Source organism: Vulpes lagopus, chromosome 2 (assembly GCF_018345385.1).
Source record: "Vulpes lagopus strain Blue_001 chromosome 2, ASM1834538v1, whole genome shotgun sequence".
Lineage (NCBI taxonomy): Eukaryota > Metazoa > Chordata > Mammalia > Carnivora > Canidae > Vulpes > Vulpes lagopus.
The window spans coordinates 155815154-155840614 of record NC_054825.1 but is presented as its reverse complement, the minus strand read 5'-3'; the positions used below and the strand labels follow the sequence as shown (position 1 = coordinate 155840614).

At 45.4% G+C, this 25461-nt stretch overlaps 1 protein-coding gene across 1 annotated transcript in view; it reads right to left on the bottom strand.

Annotated features, from left to right (window-relative positions):
* Positions 1-5931, bottom strand: part of IPPK (inositol-pentakisphosphate 2-kinase) — a 41477-nt gene extending 35546 nt beyond the window's left edge. Inside the window, exon 1 of the mRNA XM_041745729.1 lies at positions 4808-5931. Coding sequence (XP_041601663.1) covers positions 4808-5395 — 588 coding nt within the window. The 5' untranslated portion in view covers positions 5396-5931. The remainder of the gene's footprint in view (positions 1-4807) is intronic.
* Positions 5932-25461: the final 19530 nt, after the last annotated feature.

Here is a 25461-nt window from a genome sequence, read left to right as displayed (position 1 = left end):
CCGCCAGCTCATGCCCAGGAATCAACCTCAAGGAAGTAACTGCAGTGCACGGACACGGGAGTGTGGTTAATTCCAAGTAAACTGGAAATGACCCAAGGTGCCAACGATGGCACTGGGGCTGAACCCGTCCACAGTGTGGGGCGCCGGAAACTAAGACCAACGTCCACAGACACAGGTGCAGCCGTCATCCACTGGTGAAGGAGCAAGGGGTACACACGGCATATATGACACACGCACGGGTGAGAGGCATATGGGCAAAGTTCCGCTCACATCAAGTTCAAAAGCTGGGAAGACCAAGACTTGATGGCAACCCCGCAGGTGGTGGGACCATCCCTGACGAACGTTCTAGAAAGGCCTGGTCACCGGATGACAGGTCCAGACACTCTGCAATACACTTAAAATCCAGGCACATTCCGTAGGTTTGTTACACTTCATTTTTAAAAGTTCAGAAGATAAAAAGTTTTATTTTTTTTTTATTTTTTTAAGATTTATTTATTTATTCATGAGAGACACATAGAGAGGCAGAGAAACAGGCAGAGGGAGAAGCAGACTCCATGCGGGGAGCCCAACATGGGACTCAATCCCAGGTCTCCAGGATCACACCCTGGGCTGAAGGCAGCACTAAACCACTAAGCCACCCAAGCTGCCCGATAAAAAGTTTTAAAAAAGGTATGTGCACACTCAGTTTGTATGGAACGGTCTGAATGGACTCAACAGCAGTGATGGTGTCCCCAGGGAGCAACAACTGGAATTTCTTCACATCCAGCACAAAATGCCAAGAAGGTGGAGAGAAAGGGAGGGGCTGGGGAGACCCTGCAGGAAACGGAGGGCCTTCCACCCCGTTCATGCCCTCAAGGACACCACGCAGGAATCTAGGATTCCCACAGACATGACACATGCATATCAAACCCCCCGAAGCCCACACTGGAGGACACGAGTTGTCACTCAGGAAGGGGACAGAAGCGTTTGCTGCTTCCAAGGGAGCAAATCTGTTCCAGGCAGCCTCGGAGACACACCTGCGAGCCAGCAAGAACCCAGCTCTGTTCCAAACACTAAGACCCTAACGGTGCAGCCTAGCTGGGTCCAACTGGCGGAGGGCTCTCCAGCCCTGACGCAGTGGCGAAGGGTTTTCTACCCATTGATGCTGTGAGAGCGGGTGAAAAAGTGGGAAACACAAAAGGAAATGTAGGATTCATAAGCATAAAAATGAAAGTACATCAAAGTGGTGACAAAATGATTTTCTTAGTGGGAAAATACTGTGTGCTCTTCACTGCCTTTCCTCCGATATTCTGTGTTTTCTGGGCAGAGACAGCAAGCAGTGATTAGAAATAAGAATGAAAGACCACAAAATCCAACATGCTAAAGGGGCCCTGAGACACCCAAGGGAAGGAACCTGTGGCCGAATCGAGGCTCCAGGGCCCTGGGCACAGACGAGGTTGGAGTGCACCCGCAGGTGCCAGCAGGGCAGCCATCTTAGGCTCAAGACACGCCTGGAAGACCCCAAGGCAGTGGGGACCAGGCAACTCACGGGAAAGGCTCAGCCCTCAGTGAGGGGGAGTCAGGCCAGCCCCACCTCTCCGGAGGCCCCGCCGAAGCTCAGAATGCCCACCCGCAGGACGCTGGGGGCACAAGAGTCACACAGCCTCACACAGGGCAGGTCGTGGGCCAAGCCACGGGAGGGCTGCGTGGGACAGCAGGGGCCCACACAGGCAAGACTCTCCTCAACAGCTCCGACTGCCTTGTCTGCACCCACCGCTGCCACAGTCAGGGATTCAAGCAGTGGGGCTGAGGACAGGACAGTGGAGCGAGGCCGACATCTGGGGGCCACGGTAGAAGGGACCCTTGGGTGGTCTCCCTGAAGGGATGGGAAACCCGAGAGCCAGAAGAGAAACAGAAGGGTCTGAACACACAGTGAGGGCATCCCAGAGAAGCATGAGCAAGTATGCAGGGAGCCCTCGAAGCCCCCAGAGGCCCCCCAGGTGTCCAAACACACTCACAGCAAGGTGGGGGACCCCATTCTGCACCTGGTCCTCCTGCAGGAGACATAGAAACCTTGCTGAACTCCCTAGTCAACAGGGCAACTGCTGTACCCAGGAAGCGCAAGGTAGGAGGGGAAGCCTGCAAGCCACCTTGGAGACCTGGCCCTGGGGCCCACCCGCTCAGCCCAGGGAGCCAGGAAGGCCAGCTCAGCTCCCCAGGGGCAGGGCTGGAAACTGCCAGAAGGAATATGGTTTGGAAATAACAAAGCCTAATGTGTGAGCCCAAGTGACCCAGGGGGCAAATCACAGCCAGGGCCATGCAGAGCTCACTGTTGAGGCCTCCCCAGGGAAGGAATCCCATCGGCTGCATCGACCTGGACAACCATCACTAAACATCCCAAATACAGAATAAGTTACTTGTTAAAAAAAAAAAAAATACTAGAAGGAACAAAAACTTAAGACTCTTTGAACTAGATTCAGCAGAAAACTAAAGAAGGGAGTGGCCAGGACTTGGGAATGTGCCATATTCCAACACATAAACCCAAAATAGCACAGTTCTCGTCTGCCTGCAACATCGCCAGCACGTTTGCTCTACGGACAGAAACCCTGGACCCAAGACAGAAGACGACGGCCCCAACTGCTCAAAGCTCACATCGCAGGGACCCAGACACACAACCCGGGCATCAAAACGCTGCAGATACAGGATCCAACACCCCCGCGGGATCTCAGAAGGAAGCCTGTCAAACCGGAAAAGGCAGAAACAAGCTGCTTCCCTCGAACGTTCGCAGAAGACTCTACTTGGGAGGTCGTTCATGTCTGCCTGCCAACAGAGCAAGGCGTCCCTGGGGCTGTGAGGACCCTGAGGTGAGGACGCTTCAGAGATGGCATATAGGCCAGGACTCCAAGGACCTTCGCAGGTCAGGCCAGACCCGAAGCCACTGAGACAAGAAGGCACAGAGGGTGACTGCAGGAGCAGCAGAGACAGGAATCCCACAAGACAGCCGGCGAGGGTGGCCACAGCCTGACCACAGCTCCGTGAGGGCACAGGTATAACCACTGCTAGAACAGTGACAGCGTCCTCGGGCTGCGGTGGGGGAGGACAGCACACGCCCACTGGGGAGATGCCCTTGTCCAGGACCCCTCCATGCGGTGGGTGCCTAGAGTCCCAGCAGTACAGTGCTGGGCAGGCCCCAGCATCAGAGTAGCATGAAGGGCCAGCGCTGGACCCAGGGGTGCTGAGTGCCAGGCCCAGGGCAGCAGATACGAGCCCTTGGCCCACTGAGGAGGGACCACCTGGAAGCACCCTGTGAGGAACCAGCCTCCCCGCAGGGCTCACTGCCCAGACCTCCGGAGCCCACACATGCTCCTGCACACCTGAGCCCCGCAGTTCACAATCCTGCCCCCTCAGAGCCTCCCCACCTGCCAGCCAGAAGCTCTTCCACCATATGTTCCTTCAGGGCAGACCCTGGGGCAGAGGACTGGCTGGCTGTTCTGTCGCAGGAGGGGAGGGAATGTGCTCTCCCAACCTGGAGAACCTGGCGAAACTGCCCTTGCCCTGGGAAGGCGTGAAATGAGTCTGGGGTGCTCACCCCTGCACACTCGGCCTCCCCTGCGCTGCCTCCCGGGCTCTGCCCCACGCCTCAAGGTCCACGAGAAGCAGAAGGCCTCCCTGCGTTCAAGAGGCACAACCAGAAACTTCAGCAGATAGGAGTCCTTCCCCACCACACCCACAACCACCAGGAAGGAGTAAGTGCAGAACCAGTTCGGACTCACACTGAACACGAAGGGCATGGGCCCAGGGAGGCCTGACCATGAGGTCAAGAGAGAGAGAGAGAGAGAGAAAGGAAAACCAGCCTGGGCTGATAACATGACCGTGCAGCACCGGCCTCCCAGGAACTGGAATGAAGGCATTTGTTCTGAGGGGCTGGGGGGCACCAGTCAACGCCCCCCCCTCAACACCACAGCCGCCCACCAAATATGGCTTTAGCTGAGCCTTGTCGGTCACCGGTGTGAAGACGTGGAGCGAAGCCCCCTGATGTGCTAACGGGGGAAAGAAAACCCAGGCAGACTCCAGCGGCCACCAGGTGACTGCAGGTCCCCTCGAGGTCACCCCGCACAGCCGGGCAGAACCCCCGGAGGGGCTGCCGACTGGCGTCCAGGGGGATGACCTTCTCTCGGTTCTCCTGCACCCCACCGGCTGCCTCCTCCTTCCAGCGAGTCCACGCTGGGAACTCCGCAAAGGTGGACAGTGCCCTGGGCGACAACGAGAGGGCTGGGACGGCACCAAACTCCTACCCGCTGGGGACCCGGGACTCTTCCCCTGCCCCCCACCCCAGCCTAGTGGTAGCAGCAAATCGCCAGCGGGGCGGGAGGCCACATAGACCCACGAACTTTCCTCCCCGGGTCAGTCCCGGGGGTGTCCTCACGGGATTACGAGAAACCCTTTACGTTCTACCGGTTGGGAGACGCGCCCGCGCGAGGCCCCATTACCAGCAGCAGCTGCAGCAACGCCCCAGGCCCCTGGATGCTTCCTGCAGCGCTGCCCGACCCCCTCCCGAGCCGCCCGGACACCCTCTGGGCTGCCCCGACACCCTCCCGGGCCACCCCGACCCCCACGCCAGCCTCCCCGGGGCGGCCTCCCGGCGGGCCGCTCGGAGCTGGCACCGCGTGCGTCCGGGGCGGGGGAAGGGTGCTGGGGGAGGTGTGGGACCGCGGGGGCGGAAGGTGGGGGACGGGGGGCTGGCGGGTCGTGGAGCCCACCCTGGGGGACGCGGAATGCCCCGTGACGGGGTGAGGGCCCGGGACCGCGCCGACCTTCCGCCGCTCACCTGCGCGTGGGCCACCACCAGGCTCTTGTTGCCTTCACCGTGGTAGCCCCATTCATTCTCGTCCATCTTCCCCTCGTCCATTCCCCGGTGCGGCCCTGGCGCCTCTCGCGGCCCCGAGCTGGGGGCCGCGGGTCCGCCTGGGCACCAGCCGCCGCCGTCGGGGGAGGAGCCCCTGTCAGCCGCAGCCGCGGCCTCGCCTCGACCCTGCCGCCCCGACTCCCAGGTTCCAGCCGCCGGAAGCCACGCCCCCGGTGGCTGCCATGGATGAGCCGGGCAACTTCCGGGTTTGCTCCCGCTTCTCCTCCACTGACCACTGCGGCGGAAGGGCAGGGAGCCATCTTTGATGCTGGCACAGTGACTCATTTCCGGAGCGCGGATTTCAGAATCGGAAAGGTTCCGGCTCGGGCGCCGGAAGTGAGGCAAGCGGGAGGGGACCGGCGGCTGTCTGGCGCCCAGGACTGGCTTGACGGGGAGTAGAGCTCCGGCGGGCCGGAAAGTGGGGCGGGGAGCGGGGGTGGCCGCGCGGGCCGGCCGGGCCAGCAAGCGGGGAGGGGGCGCGCAGGCGGGCCGGGGGTGGGGGTGGTCCATGAGCCTCGTCTGCTCAGTCGGGCAAGCCCCGCAAGGCCCTTGGCGTGTCTGAGCTCCCGCTTCTTTTTCTGTAACAAGGCATGTGACTCACGTCATGCGGGTGGTTCTCCGTTTGCCTGTTACCTGACGCGGAGTCAGCCCGGCAGTCCCGTGCGGTGGGGTGGGGGAGACCGGGGGCGGGGGAGGCGCCCTGCCGGCGGAGCGGGCTTCTCGGAGCCCTGAGCGCTAGGCCGGGGCGTGAACCCCCTGCTGGGGGCGGTTGGGGGATAGGGGTCGGCTGGGCCGGGAGGCTCGCCCCCTCCTCCCGCAGCGCCCACCCCATGGCCTCCTGGGCCGCAGTCACCGAAAGAGGAGCGGTTCCCACTCTCAAGACCACTTTCTTCTCCGAAGATGACTGATGCCTCAGAAAGCTGCTGTTAATGCGGGTTGTGTGTGTGTGTGCATGTTTGCCGTTATTAAGAATACTTTACTTTGTTTTTTTAAGATTTTATTTATTCATGAGAGAGGCAGAGGGAGAAGCAAGCTCCATGCTGGGAGCCCGGGGACTCGATCCTGGGGCCGTGGGATCTCACCCTGGGGGCCAAAGGCAGACGCTCAACCGCTGAGCCACCCAGGCGTCCCTACCTTTCCTTTAAAAATAAACATTACACTTTTGGGGGCCTGGGTGGCACAGTGGATTGACGTCCAACTCTTGATGTGCGCTCTGGTCGTCACCTCTGTGTGGGATTGGGCTTCGCTCCAGGGCGCTCCCTAAAATAAATGGATAGATCTTTGTAAATAAACATTACATTTTTAAAAACATATTTCCCAGTGTTAACTGTTTTACAATTTTGCAAATTTCCTTAAAGTTTGGATTCACAGAAGATTGCTGGATTCTCACATCTGTTTCTACAATCTAATCTGTTGCAATACACTGCGTTGAGGTATAGGAGGAAAATCCAGCCTCAGAATCATTCAACACAAAAGGAGCTACAGACCCAGCTGTGAAGATGGCATAGACACCACTGGGCACCCAGCAGGTCCTTGCGGAACAGCAATAAGACAGAAGCCAGTGAGTCAGGAAAACCAGCTGTGGCCTTGAGGGTTGGCCCAGGTAGAAGGCTGCTCGGGAACCCCCCAGGGATGATTGAAGGCAGAGTAGAAACGGCCCACTCAGGACGGAAGTAGTCCACAAGGGAGACTGACCGAAGGCCTTCACACACCCTCACAAGGCCAGGGGACCCCAAATATTTCGAGATTGAGTTTATCAGCATCTGAACAGAGAATTAGGATCACACTAAGTATTAAGACTTTTCCTTAAGGAAGCTTCTGTGGCGCTGAAAATGTTCTCGACCTGGGCTTTTGCTTTTCAAAAAGAATTTTGTCACACTATAAGTACTAGCATATGATGATAAAAAGATTAAATTTGGGGGGCATCTGGGTAGCTCTGGTTAAGTGTCTGCCTTCTGCTCAGGCCTGGGATCAAGTGTCCTGGGATCAAGTCCCACATCTCTCTCTCTGGGCCTCTCATGAATAAATAGATAAAATCTTAAAGATTACATGTTGGTTTCATGATTGTTTTTAAATTCTCCACAGATGCACCTGGTAGACCATGCCCACCCCACACCACCTAGTCCCCAGCTTGGTATATATATTGCTGACAACAGGCAGAGACAGTGCTTTGAAAGCAGCACAGTAACAACATGGATGAAAGTGGATCCACCTGCAGAGGCTGGAGGACAAGAAGGAAAGGCTAGAAAAGCATTAGGAGAAGTACCTCGTCCTCTATTCAGCCCATTGGTCTGACCTAAGTTATCCTCATTCCTAGTCTCAAGGCTGGCTTATAACCTCAGCCTGTGTGTAGTCAAGAGCTGTATTTTCAAGGAATTACATCAACCCAGGGATTGGTTCAGGGGGTGTAGAGATGATGCAGGTTCACCCAGTGAAGCTCACCCCTTTGGCTTGTGTTGAAGTGACCATGGGGAGAGTCATCCTCAGCTGGGTGACTAAGAAGCCAGGAGCCATCCAGAAACAAGATGGCAAAAACACTGGTAAGTAGGGGCCAGTGATGAGTACCTCCTGTTGCTGCTGTCATGTGAGTCTGGAACGTTCACAGTTAGGTCTGAAGGATGGGTACAGCCACATGTATCCGTTGATGTGACGTAAGCTGCTGAGAGGGCAAGTCACCTCTGTTGTTTCCCTCCAAAACCTGTAACCCCGTTTAATCATAAGAAAAATACCAAACAGACCCAAATTGAGGGGTGTTCCACAGAATATCAGACCAGGATTTCTCAAAGTGTCTGGAACATGGGAGACATAGACCACGGGAGCCTAAGGAGACATTGCGTTACCTCTAAACGCAATGTGGGATCTGAAAAGGATGCTGGTAGGAAAAATGGTAAACTCCAAATAGTTGAGTTGGATCAATGTTAATTTCTTCATTCTGGGAAACAAACCATAATTAGGTACAACATGCTGGGAAGCTGGGGACTCAGTGTCTTGCAGCGTCTGTGTAAATCCAAAATAAAAAGTTTACTTACAAAAAAGGAATTCATTTTTCAGCTTTTGTAATTACTTAATTACGTATTTTAAAATACATCAGACTGGCAAAATAAAAGCAATCTTTACAACGTTTGCCCCAGGTGATGAGGAAGGGACAGACAGGACACGTGCTGTTGGGGGAGCGGGATCTGGGTTTTTGGGGCTCAATTTGGCCACATCAGTAAAAGCAGTCACAGCTAATCCTCTGACTCACCATTTCCATGCCTAAAAACCACCCTACAAAACAAATACACAGAGTGTTTGTACAAGCACCTGGACAGGACATGGTTCCCAACGTGGGCACCTCAACAGGCCCAGGCTGCGCTGACCGCCACTCCAGGAGACAAGGCTCTGCAGGCCTGTTCTAACAGGTTCCCCAGGTGGCTCTCAAGCACTGAATCATGGAATACTCGAGCATCACAGCCAGTGAGAAAATGAGTCAAATGCGCTGGCGTGAGTGCTGCTCCAAGTCTGCAGTTGTGAAGCAAATGTGTGTGTGTAAATACAAAGAAGAGGGGATGGAAATTATTCTGTCTGGGAGGAGGTAAGAGGGAGAAGCAAGAAAGCAATGCCACTTTCCTCATATATTGTTGATTCGGAGAATGTATTCATGAAACACTTCTACAATAAAATTTAAATGAATACATTCTCTATACTTATTTATTTTTAACTGAGGTAGATCCATCACTATGTGCATGTGAAAGATGGCCATGTATGTAAAGTACAAGAATGAATGTTTGTGTCTGAATAGAAAAGTAAATAAAAATATATGTGCCTTACTTAGACTGAGGTTTTCTTTGGGGATCAGACCATGATGAGGAGCACTGCATTTTTCTGTAACATTTGAATTTGGCATTAAAGACATAAGTGACCTTTGTAATTAGGAGGAGAGGGGCATCCTGCTTGCAGTGGCCTTGAGGCGCTCAAGTACCGGAAATGGGGCAGCTGTTCTGGAGCATGAACCTTGAGATACTCCGGTCACCTGAACTCATCATGGGCACAATCCTGCTATCCTGACCAATCCCATCAACTCCAATATGCCCTAAACTGGACACTGAGTCGGGGCACCTTCCTGGCACACAGCCCCTTCTCATGCAAAGATATGAGTGATGCTGAACATGCTGTTCCTGCACTGGTCACATTCTCAGGATCTGCTGTCCAGAGCGTCTGCTCTCTGTCCACCTGCTCACCTCCCTCTCCAGCTTTTACCCTCCAGGGAAATCCAGGCAAGGAGGTGATTGTGCTACAGCATGACCAAGGAGGTCATCTAACCCTCCTAATGAGGGCATCGTTGTCATCTCTGAACATAGAAAAGCACTAGCCATCAAGGACAAGATCGGTAACTTATCTACGTTAAAAATTAAAGGTATCCAGAGTAGTCAAATTCAGAGACAAAGTAGAAGGTGGGTGCCAGGGGCTGAGGGAGGATGAACAATTAGTGTTTAATGGAGACAGGGGTCCAGTTTGGGAAGATGCAAAAGTTCTGAAGATGGGTGGTATGAATGTTGTACAACATGAATGTACTTAATGCCACTGAATTTAAAAATGATTAGGGATCCCTGGGTGGCGCAGCGGTTTGGCGCCTGCCTTTGGCCCAGGGCGCGATCCTGGAGACCTGGGATCGAATCCCACATCAGGCTCCCGGTGCATGGAGCCTGCTTCTCCCTCTGCCTGTGTCTCTGCCTCTCTCTCTTTCTCTCTGTATGACTATCATAAAAAAAAAAAAAAAAAAAAACTTTAAAAAAAATGATTAAAATGGTAAATTTTAGGTTACAAATATTTTACCACATTAAAAAAAATTTAAAATCTCTGCACAATAGTTCAGAAAACGGCAATGCACGTAGCTGACCAAAAAATACTATTGGAAACATCTAAATTATCCATCAAAGGAATACTATGCAGCCATTACAAAGAACAATCTCCACGACACATTGTTGAGTGAAAAAAAGTAAACTATAAGATACTGGGTATACCATGATGCCACTGGTATAAGAAATATGCAATACGACCTCCTGGCCGTCTTGTCAGAAAGCACAAAATTTTTTATCTTGGCGTCGTGAGTTCAAGCCCCACATTGGGCATGGAGCCTATTAAATATTCATAGATGGATAGATGATAGATACATAGATGATAGATACATAGATAGATAGATACATAGATTGATAGATAGATAGATACATAGATAGATAGATGATAGATAAACACATAATAAGTCAAATATTCCCATGAGTATACACTATCTCTGAGATAATACACAAACTAGTAACAGTTACATATTATAAATAAAATGTGGTGAAAATAAAATCTTTACTCTGCATATCCTTGTTTTCCTTCCTGAATTTTGAATATATGGATGTTACCTATTAAACATATAGAGGAATTCTAGTTTCCAGTCTTGCATTAGAATGCTGGGAAGTTGTTTCTCTGTCCTTCCAAAAGGCAAACAACTGAACTAAAAATCGACAAGTCTCTGTCAGAGAAGTGAGGTAACAGGGCAAGCTGCCGCCGGAGAAACAAGCCAAACCAGCAGACACAGGGAAGCACAAATACCAGGATAGAAATGCTCAAATACCTGCAGAAGTCGGTGCTGGGCCTGAAAACCTGAACTATAATGATCTCATTGCTGGAGGCTCCGTGTGGACAACACTGAAGAATAAAAACTCCCGGGGACCCAGCCATTGGGACCTCTGCACTTTTATGAGAGTACCTCCAAGAGGCCATCAGGGTCTCACTGTCAACTCTGAAAAACGGCAGGCAGGGGTAAAGTAACCATTTTGAAATATGCAGAGCATCCTGCTCTTCCTAAAAAGATCCACCTTCAGAAGAAACTATTTTATGAGGCCTCACCTATTGGAGTTTTATCAGAGTCTAAGCAACCTGGGGGAAGGCACATACCCATGCTCCACCCCTTTACCCTTCCATGGGGAGACGGAAATACCCAGCTCCAGCCTCCTCCAGCCATCCTGTCCCACACATGGTGGGGAAAACCCTGAGGGACGTGTGCAGGTCAGAGCTCAGTCGCCAGGCTCACAAAAGACTGAGATCTAATCATACCCTATAGATCCCTTGCCCTGCTCCCATACTCGACACTACACCACTGAAGGTATTGACTGGAGTTCCTTTTGCCCAATACATCATGCCTGGCTCTCAGGGAAAACCTACAAGATATAACACAAAGACAAAACATGGTCTAAAGTGACAGAGCAAGTATCAGCACCAGACTCACAAATGGCAGGAATGTTGGAAGAATCAGAACGGGGAAGATGTGGTCTACAAACAATAGGATATTCCTCAGCCATCAGAAAGGACGAATACCCACCATTTGCTTCAACGTGGATGCAACTGGAGAGTATGATGCTGAGTGAAGTAAGTCAATCGGAGAAGGACAATCATTATATGATTTCACTCATACGGGGAATATAAGAAATAGTGAAAGAGATTATAAGGGAAAGGAGGGGGATCCCTGGGTGGCGCAGCGGTTTGGCGCCTGCCTTTGGCCCAGGGCGCGATCCTGGAGACCCGGGATCGAATCCCACGTCGGGCTCCCGGTGCATGGAGCCTGCTTCTCCCTCTGCCTGTGTCTCTGCCTCTCTCTCTCTCTCTCTGTGACTATCATAAATAAATAATAATAATAATAATAATAATAAAAGGGAAAGGAGGGGAACTGAGTGGGTAAAATTAGAGAGGGAGACAAACCATGAAAGACTCTGGACTCTGAAAAACGAAAAAAGGGTTGTGGAAAGGGGGGGTAACTGGGTGACAGGCACTAAGGAGGGCACTTGATGGGGTGAGCACTAGGTTACTACATGTTGGCAAATTGAATTTAAATAAAAAAGAATCAGAATGGGGGATTTTAAATAAGTAGGATTAATATGCTAAAGTCACAGCTGGAAGAGCTGACAACATGTAAGAACAGATGGGTCATGTAAACAGATGGAAAATCTAAGAAAAAATTCTGGAAATGCTAGAGACCACCAAAAGTAAGCCAGAGAATGCCTGTGACTGCCTCATCAGTAGACGGGACTCAGCTGGTGACGAAGCCTCTGGGCACGAGCATGTGCCAACAGTCTCCCAAAGTAAAGAGCAAAGAGCAGAAAAGACTGGGACAATGCCACCGAATATCCAACACAGCTACAAAGGATGTAACATGTGCATAGGGCGACCACTCAAACAAGGAAAATGAGAGAAAGGAACAGAAGCTATAGCTGAAGCAATAATGACTGAGACTTTTGCCCCAAATTAATGTCAGACACCAAACCACAGATCAGAGGACCCCAAACAGGATAAATGCCAAATGAAGTGACACCTTAGCAGAGGACATTCAAACTGCAGGAAAAATAGCCTGCCTAAAGAGGAGGGAAGGTAAGAATGATGTTGGACTCCTCCTCAGAAACCGTGGGGATTGGGCAGCCTGGGTGGCTCAGCAGTTTAGCACCACCTTCGGCCTGGGGCATGATCCCGGAGACCCCGATGGAGTCCCACGTCGGGCTCCCTGAGTGGAGCCTGCTTCTCCCTCTGTGTCTCTGCCTCTCTCTCTCTCTCTCTCTCTCTCTCTGTCTGTCTCTCATGAATAAATAAATAAAATCTTTTTTTTTTTTAATTTATGATAGTCACACAGAGAGAGAGAGAGAGAGAGGCAGAGACATAGGCAGAGGGAGAAGCAGGCTCCATGCACCGGGAGCCCGATGTGGGATTCGATCCTGGGTCTCCAGGATCGCGCCCTGGGCCAAAGGTAGGCGCCAAACCGCTGAGCCATCCAGGGATCCCCAAAATCATTCTTTTTGATATGATGATGAAGGGTAGATACAAGTCACAATCCACAGAATATACAGGACCAAGAGTGAACCTGAATGTAAACCATGGGTTTAATGGGACAATGAAATAGTCTATTTTTAGCCTTCCCACAAAGGAAAGCTGAGAACAGGATGGCTTCACTGAGGAATTCTACAAAACATTAAGAGAGGTTAACCCCAGTCCTTCTCAAACACTTCCAAGAAATAGGTGGACAAGGAACACTTCCCAACTCATTTTCAGAGGCCAGTTTTATGCTGATACAAAAGCCCAACAAAGACACAGCAAGAAAGGAAAACTAGAGACAGGGATGCCTGGGTGGCTCAGTGATTGAGCGACTGCCTTTGGTTCAGGGCGTGTTCCCGAGGTCCTGGGATCAAGTCCCACATTGGGCTCCCCACAGGGAGCCTGCTTCTTCCTCTGCCTGTGTCTCTGCCTCTCTCTGTGTGTCTCTCATGAATAAATAAATAAAATATTTAAAAAAAAGGAAAACTAGAGATAAATGTTCCTCATGAATGTAAATGCAAAGTTAACAACAGACTAGCACACCAAATCCAGCAGCACATTACAGTGATTATACACTGTGACCAACCAGGATCTTATTCCAGGAATGTAAGAGTGGTTCAGCATATTAAAGTCATGTAATAACGTCACTGATAGAATGAAAGAGAAAAAAACCGCATGACCATCTCAATAGATGCAGAGTTCACTTGAAAAACCCCAACATCCTTTCACAAAAGAAAATACCCAACCACTTAGGAATAAAAGGGAATTCTTCAGGCTGATAAAGGTCATCTATGAAAACTCACAGCTAACGTCATGCTCAATAGTCAAAGATTGAAAGCTTCCTCCCTAAACATCGGAAACAAGTCAATGATGTCCTCTCTCATCGTTTCTATTCAACATTGTTCTGGAAATCCCACTCGGGAATTTAGGCAAGAAAATGAAATAAAAGGCATGCTGATTGGAAAGCAAGAAGTAAAACTATATTCCCAGAGAACATTATTTTATATATATATATATAAATATATATATATATATATATATATAAAACTCCAAGGAATACACACACACACAATATTAGTTAGTACATGAGTTCAACAAAGTAGTAGGAAAAAATACAAAAATCAGTTTCATTTCCATTAACTAGACTAGTAACAAATATGAAAATGAAATTAAGACAATTTCAAAAATATTAATAGGAATATTTTGAAATTTACTACAAATTTATAATAATCAGAACAGTACAGTAGTGGCATAAAAATAAACCCTTGAGGGATCCCTGGGTGGCGCAGCGGTTTGGCGCCTGCCTTTGGCCCAGGGCGCAATCCTGGAGACCCGGGATCGAATCCCACATCGGGCACCCGTCTCTGCCTTTCTCTCTCTCTCTCTGTGACTATCATAAATAAATAAAAATTAAAAAAAAAAAAAAAGACTTTGAAAAAAAATAAATAAATAAACCCTTGAGTGTGTATGGTCAAATGATTTTTGACAATAGTGCCATGAGGAAAGAACAGTTTTTTCAACAAATGGTGCTAGAAAAGTGTAGTTCTATATGCAAAAGAATGAATTTCATCCTTTATCTTACCCCATATACAAAAATTAACTCAAAGTGGGTCAAAGAACTAAAAGTAAGAGCTTTTGTTCCTTAAGTTCCACATATGAGTGAAATCTAATGGTATTTGCCTTTCTCTGACTTATTTCCCTTAGCATAATACCCTCTAGCTCCATCCATGTCATTGCAAATGGCAAGATTTCATTCTTTTTTTTATGGCTGAATAATATCATAGGGGGAAAAAAGAAAGGGAGGAAACCAAGAAGCAGACACCTAACTATAGAGAACAAACTAATAGTTACCAGACCAGAGGTGAGTGGGTGATGGGTGGAACAGCTCATGGGGATTATTGTTTTTTGCCCACTTCCTCACTTTTTTTGTAATTTAAATTTTGGGGGCAGCTGGGTGGCTCTGTTGGCTAAGCATCTGCCTTTGGCTTGGGTCATGATCTCAGGGTCCTGGGATTGAGCCCCACCTCAGGCTCCCTGCTCAACGGGGAGCCTGCTTTTCCCTCTCCCTCTGCCCTTCCCCCTTGCTTGTGTTTTGTGTTCTGTCTCTCGCTCTCTATCTCACATAAATAAATAAATAAATAAATAAATAAATAAATAAATAAATAAAATCTTTTAAAAATATATAAATTTTGTTAGTTAATATATAGTGCAATATTCATTTCTGGAGTAGAATTCAGTGATCCATCACTTAATACAACACCCAGGGCTCCTGACAAGTGCCCATTTAGCCCATCCCCCACCCACCTCCCTCCATCAGGTGATGAAGATTAAGTAGGGCACTTGTGATGAGCACTAGGTGATGTATGGAAGTGTTGAATCGCTAAATTGTACGCCTGAAACTAATAGGACACTGTATGTTAACTACCTGGAATTTACATGAAAATTTTTAAAAAATAAAATAAAACTAAGAGCTAACACTATAAAACTCAAAAGACTACAAAGGGCAAAAGCTTTGTAACATTGGATTTAGCGATGATTCTTGGACGTGACACAGGCACAGTGGGTTACCTGGGGAGCTAAAAGCACAGGCAACAGTGGGATACCTGGGGAGCTCAGTCGGTTGAGAGTCCAACTCCTGGTTTCAGGTGAGGTCATGATATCACAGTTATGAGATGGAGCCCTGATTTGGGTTCATGCTCAGTATGGAGTCTTCCTGAGACTCTGTCAATCTCTCTCTCTCTCCTTCTACCCCTCCCCCATCATGCATATGCACACACTCTGTCTCTAAAATAAATAAATAAAATCTTTAGAAAAAAAAGCACAGGCAACAGAAGAAAAAAGACGATAAATTGGACTTCATCAAAATTTAAAACTTTTGTGTCCAAAGACACAATTATGAGAGTGAAAACACAGCTCACAGAATGGGAAAAAATATTTGATGAGAGATCAATATCTAGAGTATACAAAAACTCCAACAACAAATAAACAACCCAATTTAAAAATGGGCAAAGAGATGTCCTCAAAAAAGATATAAAATCACCAATAAGTACATGAGAAAAGGATCAGCATCACTAATGTTAGGAAAATGCAAACCAAAACCACAATGAGACACCACCTCACACCTACTAGGATGGTCATTATTTTTTTTTATTTTTTATTTTTTAAAGATTTTATTTATTTATTCATGAAAGACACAGAGAGACTGAGGCATAGATACAGGCAGAGGGAGAAGCACGTTCCATGCAGGGAGCCCGATGCAGGACTCGATCCCCGGTCTCCAGAATCACACCCTCGGCTGAAGGCAGCGCTAAACTGCTGAGCTACCCGGGATGCCCATTATTTAAAAAAAAAAAAAACAGAAAACAAGTGTTGGCAAGTACGTGGGGAAATTGGAATACCTGTGCACTGCTCATAGGACAGCAGGAATGCAAAATGGTATAGCTGCTTTTGAAAATAGTATAGGGGTTCCTTCCTCAAAAAATTAAAAATTACCATATGACCAGCAATACCACTTTAGGGTGTATATCTAAGGAAACTGAAGCTGGGACTAGAACAGACATTTGTGTATCAATGTTAATAGCATTAATCACAGTAACAAAAAAGGTGCAATCAGTTGTCTACCAACAGGTGAATAGATGAACAAAATATGGTATAAAGGAATGAAATTATGACATATGCTACCACATAGATAAACCTTCAATACATTGTGAGTGAAAATAATACAGGCAAAGAAAAGGCTATTTATAATATGATTCTATTTATGTGAAATACATAGAATAATCAAATTCATAGAGGCAAGGCAGCCTGGATGTCTCAGTGGTTTAGCGCCACCTTCGGCCCAGGGCGTGATCCTGAAGTCCTGGGATCGAGTCCCACGTCAGGGTCCCTGCATGGAGCCTACTTCTCCCTCTGCCTGTGTCTCTGCCTCTCTCTCTTTCTGTCTCTCTGTCTCAAATGAGTAAATAAATAAAATATTTAAAAAAAATAAAAAATAAATAAAACTAAGCTTTATGCCCAACACAGTGCTTGAACTTGCAACTCTGAGGTCAACCCTTGCATGCTCTTCTGACAGAGCCAACCAGGTGTCCCTACACAACACCTTTTTTATCCATTCATCTATCCACGGACACTTGGGTTGCTTCCATATTTTGGCTATTGTGAACAGTGCTGCAGTAAACATAATGGTGCACTTATCTTTTAGAATTAGTGTTTTTATTTTCTTTGGGTAAATACCCAGCAGAGGAATTACTGGATCATATGGTATTTCTCTTTAATTTTTTGAGGAATCTCCATACTGTTTTCCATAGAGGTTGCACCAATTCATATCCCCACCTACAGCACACAAGGGCTCCTTTTTCTCCACATCTTCATCAACACTTGTTATTTCTTGTATTTTTTATTCTAGCCATCCTGACTAGGTGTGAGGTGGTATCTCATTGAGGTTCTGATTTGCATTTCCCTGATAATTAGTGATGTTGAGCATCTTTTTATGTGTGTTTGTTGGCCATCTGCATGTTTTCTTTGGAAATGTCTCTTCAGGTCCTCTGTACATTTTTAATAGGATTACTTGGGAGGTTGTTTTGGTGTGGGGTTGTGTAAGTTCTTATTTATTTTTAAAAGATTTGTTTATTTGAGAAAAAGAGCAAGGGCAGGGGCAGAGGGAGAGGGGGAGGGAGAGAATTCTCAAGTGGATTATAGCATTACTGAATGCAGAGCCTAACACAGAGCTTGGTCCCAGGACCAAGGATCATGACCTGAGGTGAAATCTGAAATCCAGAGTCAGTCACTTAACCAAATGAGCCACCCAGCTGCCCATAAGTTATTTATATATTTTATATATTAACTCCTTATTGGTCATATCATTTGCAAATACCTGCTTTTACTCAGTAGTTGCCTGTTTGGTTGATGTCTTTCTTTGCTGTTCAAAAGCTTTCTATTGTTGTGTAGTATCAATTGTTTAATTTTGCTTTTGCTTCCCTTGCCTGAGGAGACATGGCGAGATAAATGTTAAGGCCAATGTAAGAGAAATTACTGTTTCTTATAGAAGTTCCATGGCTTCAGGCCTGATATTTAAGTCTTAAATCCATTTCTGAGTTTACTTTTATGGATGGTGTAAGAAAGTGGTCCGGTTTCATTCTTCTGCATGTGGCTGTCCAGTTTTGCCAACACCGTTTGTTGAAGAGTCTGGCTTTTCCCTGTCATATATTGTCTCCTTTGTTGTAGATTGACCATATACATGTGGCTATATTTCTGGAGTCTCTATCTTGTCTCATGGATTCATTTGTCATTTTGTGCCAGTAAAATCTGCTTTAATTACTATAGCTTTGTCGTATCTCTCAAAGTCTGGGATTGTGATACCTCTAGCTTTGTTTTTTTTTTCCTCTCAAGATTGCTTTGGCTATTCAGAGTCTTCTGTGGATCCACACAAATTTTAGGATTATTTGTTCTAGTTCTGTGAAAAGTACTGTCGGCATTTGGATAGGGACTGCATTGAACCTGTAGATACTACTGGGTAGTATGGGCTTTTAACAATATTCTTTCAAATTCATGAGCATGGACTACCTTTCCATTAGTTTGTGTCATCAATTTTTTAAAGAATTTATTTATTTATCTATTTATCTATTTATTTATTTATTTATTTATTTATTTAGGGGGTGGGAGAGAGAGAGAGAGAGAGAGAGAGAGAGAGAGAGAATGTGTGCAGGAGCACGGGGAGGGGCGGGGGGGGGGGGAGGAGAAGCAGGCTCCCTGTGGGGAGCCTGATGTATGACTGGATCCCAGGACCCTGAGATCATGACCTGAGCCAAAGGCAGATGCTCAACCACTGAGCTACTCAGGTGCTCTGTTCAATTTTTTTTCATGTTTTATAGTTTTCAAACTACAAGTCTTTCACCTCCTTGGTTAAGTTTAATCCTAGGTATTTGACTTCTTTGGTGCAGTTGTAAATGAAACTGTTGTCTTAATTTCTCTTTCTGCTACTTTATTAGTGTATAAAGATGCAACTGATTTCTGTGTATTGTTTGTACTCTGCAACCATATGAACTCACTTATTCTAATAGTGGAGCCTAGGGGTTTTTTTGTGTGTTTTTTTGTTTGTTTGTTTTTGGTTTGTTTTTCCTGTAAGTATGCTCCATGCCCAACACGGGGCTTAAACTCATGACCTTGCGATCATGATCTACCGACTGAGCCTTCCAGGCACCCACCCCAGGGTTTTCTGTATATATATCATGTCATCTGCAAATAGCAAAAGTTTTACTTCTTTCTTACCAATTTGGATGTCTTTTATTTTCCTTTTCTGATCACTGTGGTAGGACTAACAGTACTATGTTGAATAAAAATGGTGAGAGCAGGCATCCTTGTCTTGTCCTTAATCTTAAAAGAAAAGCTTTTATATTTTCACCACTGAGTATGATGCTAGCAGTGGGTTTTTCTTATATGGCCTTTATTATCTTGAGGTATATTCTAAACCCATGTTGTTAAGAGTTTTGATCATGAATTGATGTTGAATTTGGTCAAATGCTTTTTCGGCAACTATTGAGGTGATCATGATTTTTTTTAACCTCATGCATCACATTGATTGATTTCCAAACATTGAACCACCCTTGCATCCCCAGAATAAATCCCACTTGATCATGGTGTATGATCCTTTTAATGTAGTGTCGAATGCAGTTTGTGAATACTTGGTGAGGATTTTTGCATCCATGTGTATCAGTGATATTGGCCTATAGTTTTCTTTTCTGCAGTATCTTTGACGGGTTTTGGTTTCATAGCAGTGCTTGCCTTGTAAAAAAATATTTTTTTTAGATTCTATTTATTTATTCATGAGAGACACAGAGAGGGGCAGAGACACAGGCAGAGGGAGAAACTGGCTCCATGCAGGGAGCCTGATGAGAGACTCAATCCTGGGACCCCAGGGTCATGACCTGAGCTGAAGAGAGACACTCAACCAGAGCCACCCAGATGTCCTCCTCTCTCTCTCTCTCTCTTTTTGGATTGTAAAGTGCATTTGGAGGCATTTGTTCCTCCCCTATTTTTTGGAATAGTTTAACTCTTCTTTAAGCATTTGGTAGAATTCACCCGTGAATCCAGCTGGTCCTCGACTTTTGTTCATTCGGAGTTTTTTTTTTTTTTTTTTTTAATTTATTTATGATAGTCACAGAGAGAGAGAGAGAGAGAGAGAGGCAGAGACACAGGCTGAGGAAGAAGCAGGCTCCATGCACCGGGAGCCTGATGTGGGATTCGATCCCGGGTCTCCAGGATCGCGCCCTGGGCCAAAGGCAGGCGCCAAACCGTTGTGCCACCCAGGGATCCCTGCGCCACCCAGGGATCTCTGTTCGGAGTTTTTTAATAGCTAACTCAATTTCATTGCCAGCAATTAGTCTGTTCATATTTGTATTTCTTCCTATTGTCCAATGTCCAATTTGTTGGCACATAATTTTCCATACTGGTTTTATATAATCCATTATATTTCTGTGATATTGGTTGTTACTTCTCTTCCTTTCAATATAATTTATTTGGGTCCTTTTTCTTGATGAGTCTTGCTAAAGGTTCATCAAGATTGTTTCTCTTTCCAAAGAACCAGCTCTTGGTTTCATTGATCTTTTCTATGTTTTTGGTTTGGGGTTTTTGTTTTTTGTTTTGGTCTCTATTTCATTTTTTTCTGCTCTTTATTATTTCTTCTGCTAACATTAGGTTTTGTTTGTTCTTCTAGTTCTTTTAAGTACAAGATTAGATTGTTTGAGATTTTTCTTATTCCTTGAGGCGGGCCTGTATTACAACAAATTTCACACTTAGAATTGCTTTCGCTATATCCCAAAGATTTTGGACCACTGTGTTTTCATTTTCATTTGTCTGAATCTGTTTTTTATTTTCTCTTTGGTTTCCTCATTGACCCACTTATTATTTAGTATCATACGTTTTCTTATCATTGAGTTTTAATTCTTTGTATACTTTGGATAATAGCCATTTATGATATTTTCTCCAAGGCTGGGGGTTATCTTGTAATTCTTTTAACCATGTCCTTAGCATAGCAGCAGTTTTTAATTTTAATGAAATTCAGCTTATCAACTATTTATTTTATGGACTGTGATTTTGATTTTGTATCTAAAGTCAATGACATGTCCAAAGTCATAGATTTTATGTTACCTTGTAGGAATTTTATGGTATTGTGTTTTACATTTAAGTCTATGTCCATTTTGAGTTAATTTTTGTAAATTAACTGCCTACATTCATTTTTTTAAATGTTGTCCTGTTTCTCAACATATGTTGAAAAGACTGTTTTCTCCACTGAATCACCTTTCTTCCTTTGTAAATGATCAGCTCCCTATATTTATATTGGTCTACTTTGGGGCTCTGTATTCAGCTTCACTGATCTGTTTGCCAATACATATCACACTATCTTGATTACTGTAGCTTTTGGTAAGTGCAGAAATTGGGTATTCCCTCTTCTTTTATCTTCTAGAAGAGACTATAGAGAACCGATGTAAGTTTTTTTCTTAAATTTTTTGTAGAATTTATTTTTATTTACTTTTATTTACTCATGAGAGACACAGAGAGGCAGAGACACAGGCAGGGGGAGAAGCAGGCTCCATGCAGGCAGCCCGACCCGGGACTCGATCCCAGGACTCCAGGATCACGCCCTGGACCGAAGGCAGTGCTAAACCGCTGAGCCACCCAGGCTGCCCAATTTTTGGTAGAATTTACATGAAACCATCTTGGTCTTGTGCCATCGTGGAGAGTTATTATTGATTCAATATCTTTAATAAATACAGGCCAATTTAAATGGTTAGTTTCTTGTGTGAGTTTGGGCAGATTGCATCTTACAAGGAACTGTTCTTAACCTAGGGTATCAAATAGATAATGAGTAAAAAATGGGTCCATCTCATTTAGGTTATCAAATAGAGTTGTTCATAGTATTCCTTTACTGTTCTTTTATCCAGCTGGAGTGATGCCCTTTCTGTTCATTTCTGATATGAACAATTTGTTTTCTCTTCTTCTTAGCCTGATTACTTAGGTATTTTAGTAATTTTTTCAAATTAGCAGCTTTTGGTTTCATTAACTTTTCTCTGTTGATTCCTATTTCAATTTCATTGATTGCTGCTCCAATTTTTATTTTTCTTCTGCTTACTTTAAACTTAAACGTTAAGAATTCCTCTCTTAGCAACCAAGTGTATAATACTGTTAACTGTAGTTACCATGCTGTACGTTATATCCTCAGGACTTACTTATAACCAGAGGTTTGTACCCTTTGACCACTTTTACCCATTTTTCCCTACTCACTCACCTTTGCCCCTCGCAACCATCAATCTACTTTTATCTAGGAGTTTGGATTTTTAAGATTGCACATATAAGTGAGGTCATACAGTATTTGTCTTGCTCTGCTTTATTTCACTGAGCATCAAGGGCCACCGATGTTGTCAAAAGGAAATGGCAGGATTTCCTTTTTTTAGTTGAGGAATAATATTCCATCATATATGTATATATACATACACACACACACACATATATATATATGCTGCATTTAAAAATTTTAATTCCAGCATAATTAGCATACAGTGGTAGTTTCAGGTGTATAATATGGTTCAACAGTTTTATACATTACTCAGTACTTAAGTGTTTTCTTAATCCTCTTCACTTATTTCACCCATTCCTCCCTACCCACTCCCCCACCTCCTCTCTGTTAACCACGTTTGTTCTCTATATCTAAGAGTCTGGTTTTTGTCTTTTTTTGTTCATTTGTTTCTCAAATTCCACATGAGTGAAATCATATGGTATGTCTTTCCCTGACTTTATTTCACTTAGCATTATACCCTCTAGATCCATGTTGTTGCAAACCGCAATATTTCATTCTTTCTATGGCTGAGCAAATATTCCACTGTATATATACCAGATTTTGTTATCCCTCCATCAATCTATGGGCACTCAGATTGTTTCCACGTGGCTATTATGAACAATGCTGCAATGAATATGGTAATACAAGTATCCTTTTTGAGATACAGATTTTATTACCTCTGGATATATACTGAGAAGTGAAATTGCTGGATTACATTGTAGTTCTATTTTTAATTTTTCTTTTATTATTTTTTAAGATTTTGTTTATTTATTCATGAGAGACACAGAGAGAGAAGCAGAGACAGAGGCAGAGGGAGAAACAGGCTCCACGCAGGGAGCCTGATGTGGGATTCAATCCCGGATCCTGGGATCACGCCCTGAGCCAAAGGCAGATGCACAACCGCTGAGCTCAAATTAGCAGCTTTTGGTTTCATTAACTTTTCTCTGTTGATTCCTATTTCAATTTCATTGATTGCTGCTCCAATTTTTATTTTTCTTCTGCTTACTTTAAACTTAAACGTTAAGAATTCCTCTCTTAGCAACCAAGTGTATAATACTGTTAACTGTAGTTACCATGCTGTACGTTATATCCTCAGGACTTACTTATAACCAGAGGTTTGTACCCTTTGACCACTTTTACCCATTTTTCCCTACTCACTCACCTTTGCCCCTCGCAACCATCAATCTACTTTTATCTAGGAGTTTGGATTTTTAAGATTGCACATATAAGTGAGGTCATACAGTATTTGTCTTGCTCTGCTTTATTTCACTGAGCATCAAGGGCCACCGATGTTGTCAAAAGGAAATGGCAGGATTTCCTTTTTTTAGTTGAGGAATAATATTCCATCATATATGTATATATACATACACACACACACACATATATATATATGCTGCATTTAAAAATTTTAATTCCAGCATAATTAGCATACAGTGGTAGTTTCAGGTGTATAATATGGTTCAACAGTTTTATACATTACTCAGTACTTAAGTGTTTTCTTAATCCTCTTCACTTATTTCACCCATTCCTCCCTACCCACTCCCCCACCTCCTCTCTGTTAACCACGTTTGTTCTCTATATCTAAGAGTCTGGTTTTTGTCTTTTTTTGTTCATTTGTTTCTCAAATTCCACATGAGTGAAATCATATGGTATGTCTTTCCCTGACTTTATTTCACTTAGCATTATACCCTCTAGATCCATGTTGTTGCAAACCGCAATATTTCATTCTTTCTATGGCTGAGCAAATATTCCACTGTATATATACCAGATTTTGTTATCCCTCCATCAATCTATGGGCACTCAGATTGTTTCCACGTGGCTATTATGAACAATGCTGCAATGAATATGGTAATACAAGTATCCTTTTTGAGATACAGATTTTATTACCTCTGGATATATACTGAGAAGTGCCTGATGTGGGATTCAATCCCGGATCCTGGGATCACGCCCTGAGCCAAAGGCAGATGCACAACCGCTGAGCCACCCAGTTTTCCCTATTTTTAATTTTTTAAAGGAACTGTCATACTGTTGTCCACAGTGGCTGCGCCAGTCTACACTCCCAAAGACAAGTGACAAAGTTTCCTTTTTCTCCACATCCTTGCCAACACCTGTTATCCTTTGTATTTTCAACAATAGCCATTCTAATGTGTGTGGTGAAATTTCATAGTGGTTTTAATCTGCACTTCTCTGATGATTAGTGATTCTGAGCACCTTCTCATTTGTGAGATCCCTCGACTCCAGGGTCATGCCCTGAGCTGAAGGCAGGCCCTTTAACCGCTCAGCCACTCAGGCATTCCAAGGAGCTTTCTCCTTATGGTTTCTCCTACAAATTTTATAACTTGAGGTTTTACAACTTAATTATTGATTTTAGATCTTTTTTAAAAAAAGATTTTAAGAGAGAGAGAGAGAGGCAGAGACATAGGCAGAGGGAGAAGCACGCTCCCTGTGGGGAGCCCCATGTGGGACTCCATCCCAGGACCCCAGGACCATGCCCTGAGCTGAAAGCAGATGCTCAACCACTGAGCCACCCAGGTGTCCCTCTTTCGGCGTTTTTAAAGTCTTTCTTAGATCATTCCATCTCTATGCTTCTATTACCCATCTGTTACTACATGGTGTCTAACTTTTTCCATTACTGCTCTCAACATTAGTCAACATCATTTTAAAAATCCTGGTCTGATACGTCCAACATTTCTGCTATATTGGAGTCTGGTTCTGATACTTACTCGGTCTTTTCAGAGTGTTTGAGGTTTTATTTTTTTCCTTTTAATTTTATTATGCTTAAGTCTTTGTTGAAAGCCAGACTGATGCGCTGGGGAAAGGGAACCACAGTAAATAGGCATTAGTAATATACTGGCAAGGTGGCGGCAAGAGGAAGCATTCCACAGGCTTACAACCAGGTCTGTGATTAGACCACCTGTGTCCCTGGGCTCTGAACTCCACAAGGGCTTGACAGTTGTTTTTTTGTTTTTCATTCCTTCAGGTAGTAAAGGATGGCCAGAGGGGACCGGAGATGGGGATTTCCCTTCCTGCAGGTCACCTAGGCCATGGTAAAATAATTTGTCCTGAGAGGAGGGCTGGTTAAGAGCAGCATGCTCTAGGATATTTCAAAATGTCTCCTTTTCCCCTTCTGCTGCAGGAGAGAAGCCTGAGGGGACTCATCCGTGACACCCACGGTGAGAATCCTGCAGAGCACTGCTGGAGGTAAAACTCAACCTAAGTGTGAGGGTCCCCTATGCTGGGGCCCTCCTGGACTTCGCGCTGCACTGAGCTTTCAGCAATCTGCCAATTACAGTTCAGGTTTTCCTGCCCAGGTTATAACTGGTCTGGTAAGTTGTAATTCTCTGTATCTGTAATTTTGGGGAGTGGCGTGTCCTGTGACCTCACTCCTCTGATAGATCCAAGAAGGGTGGTTGTTTGT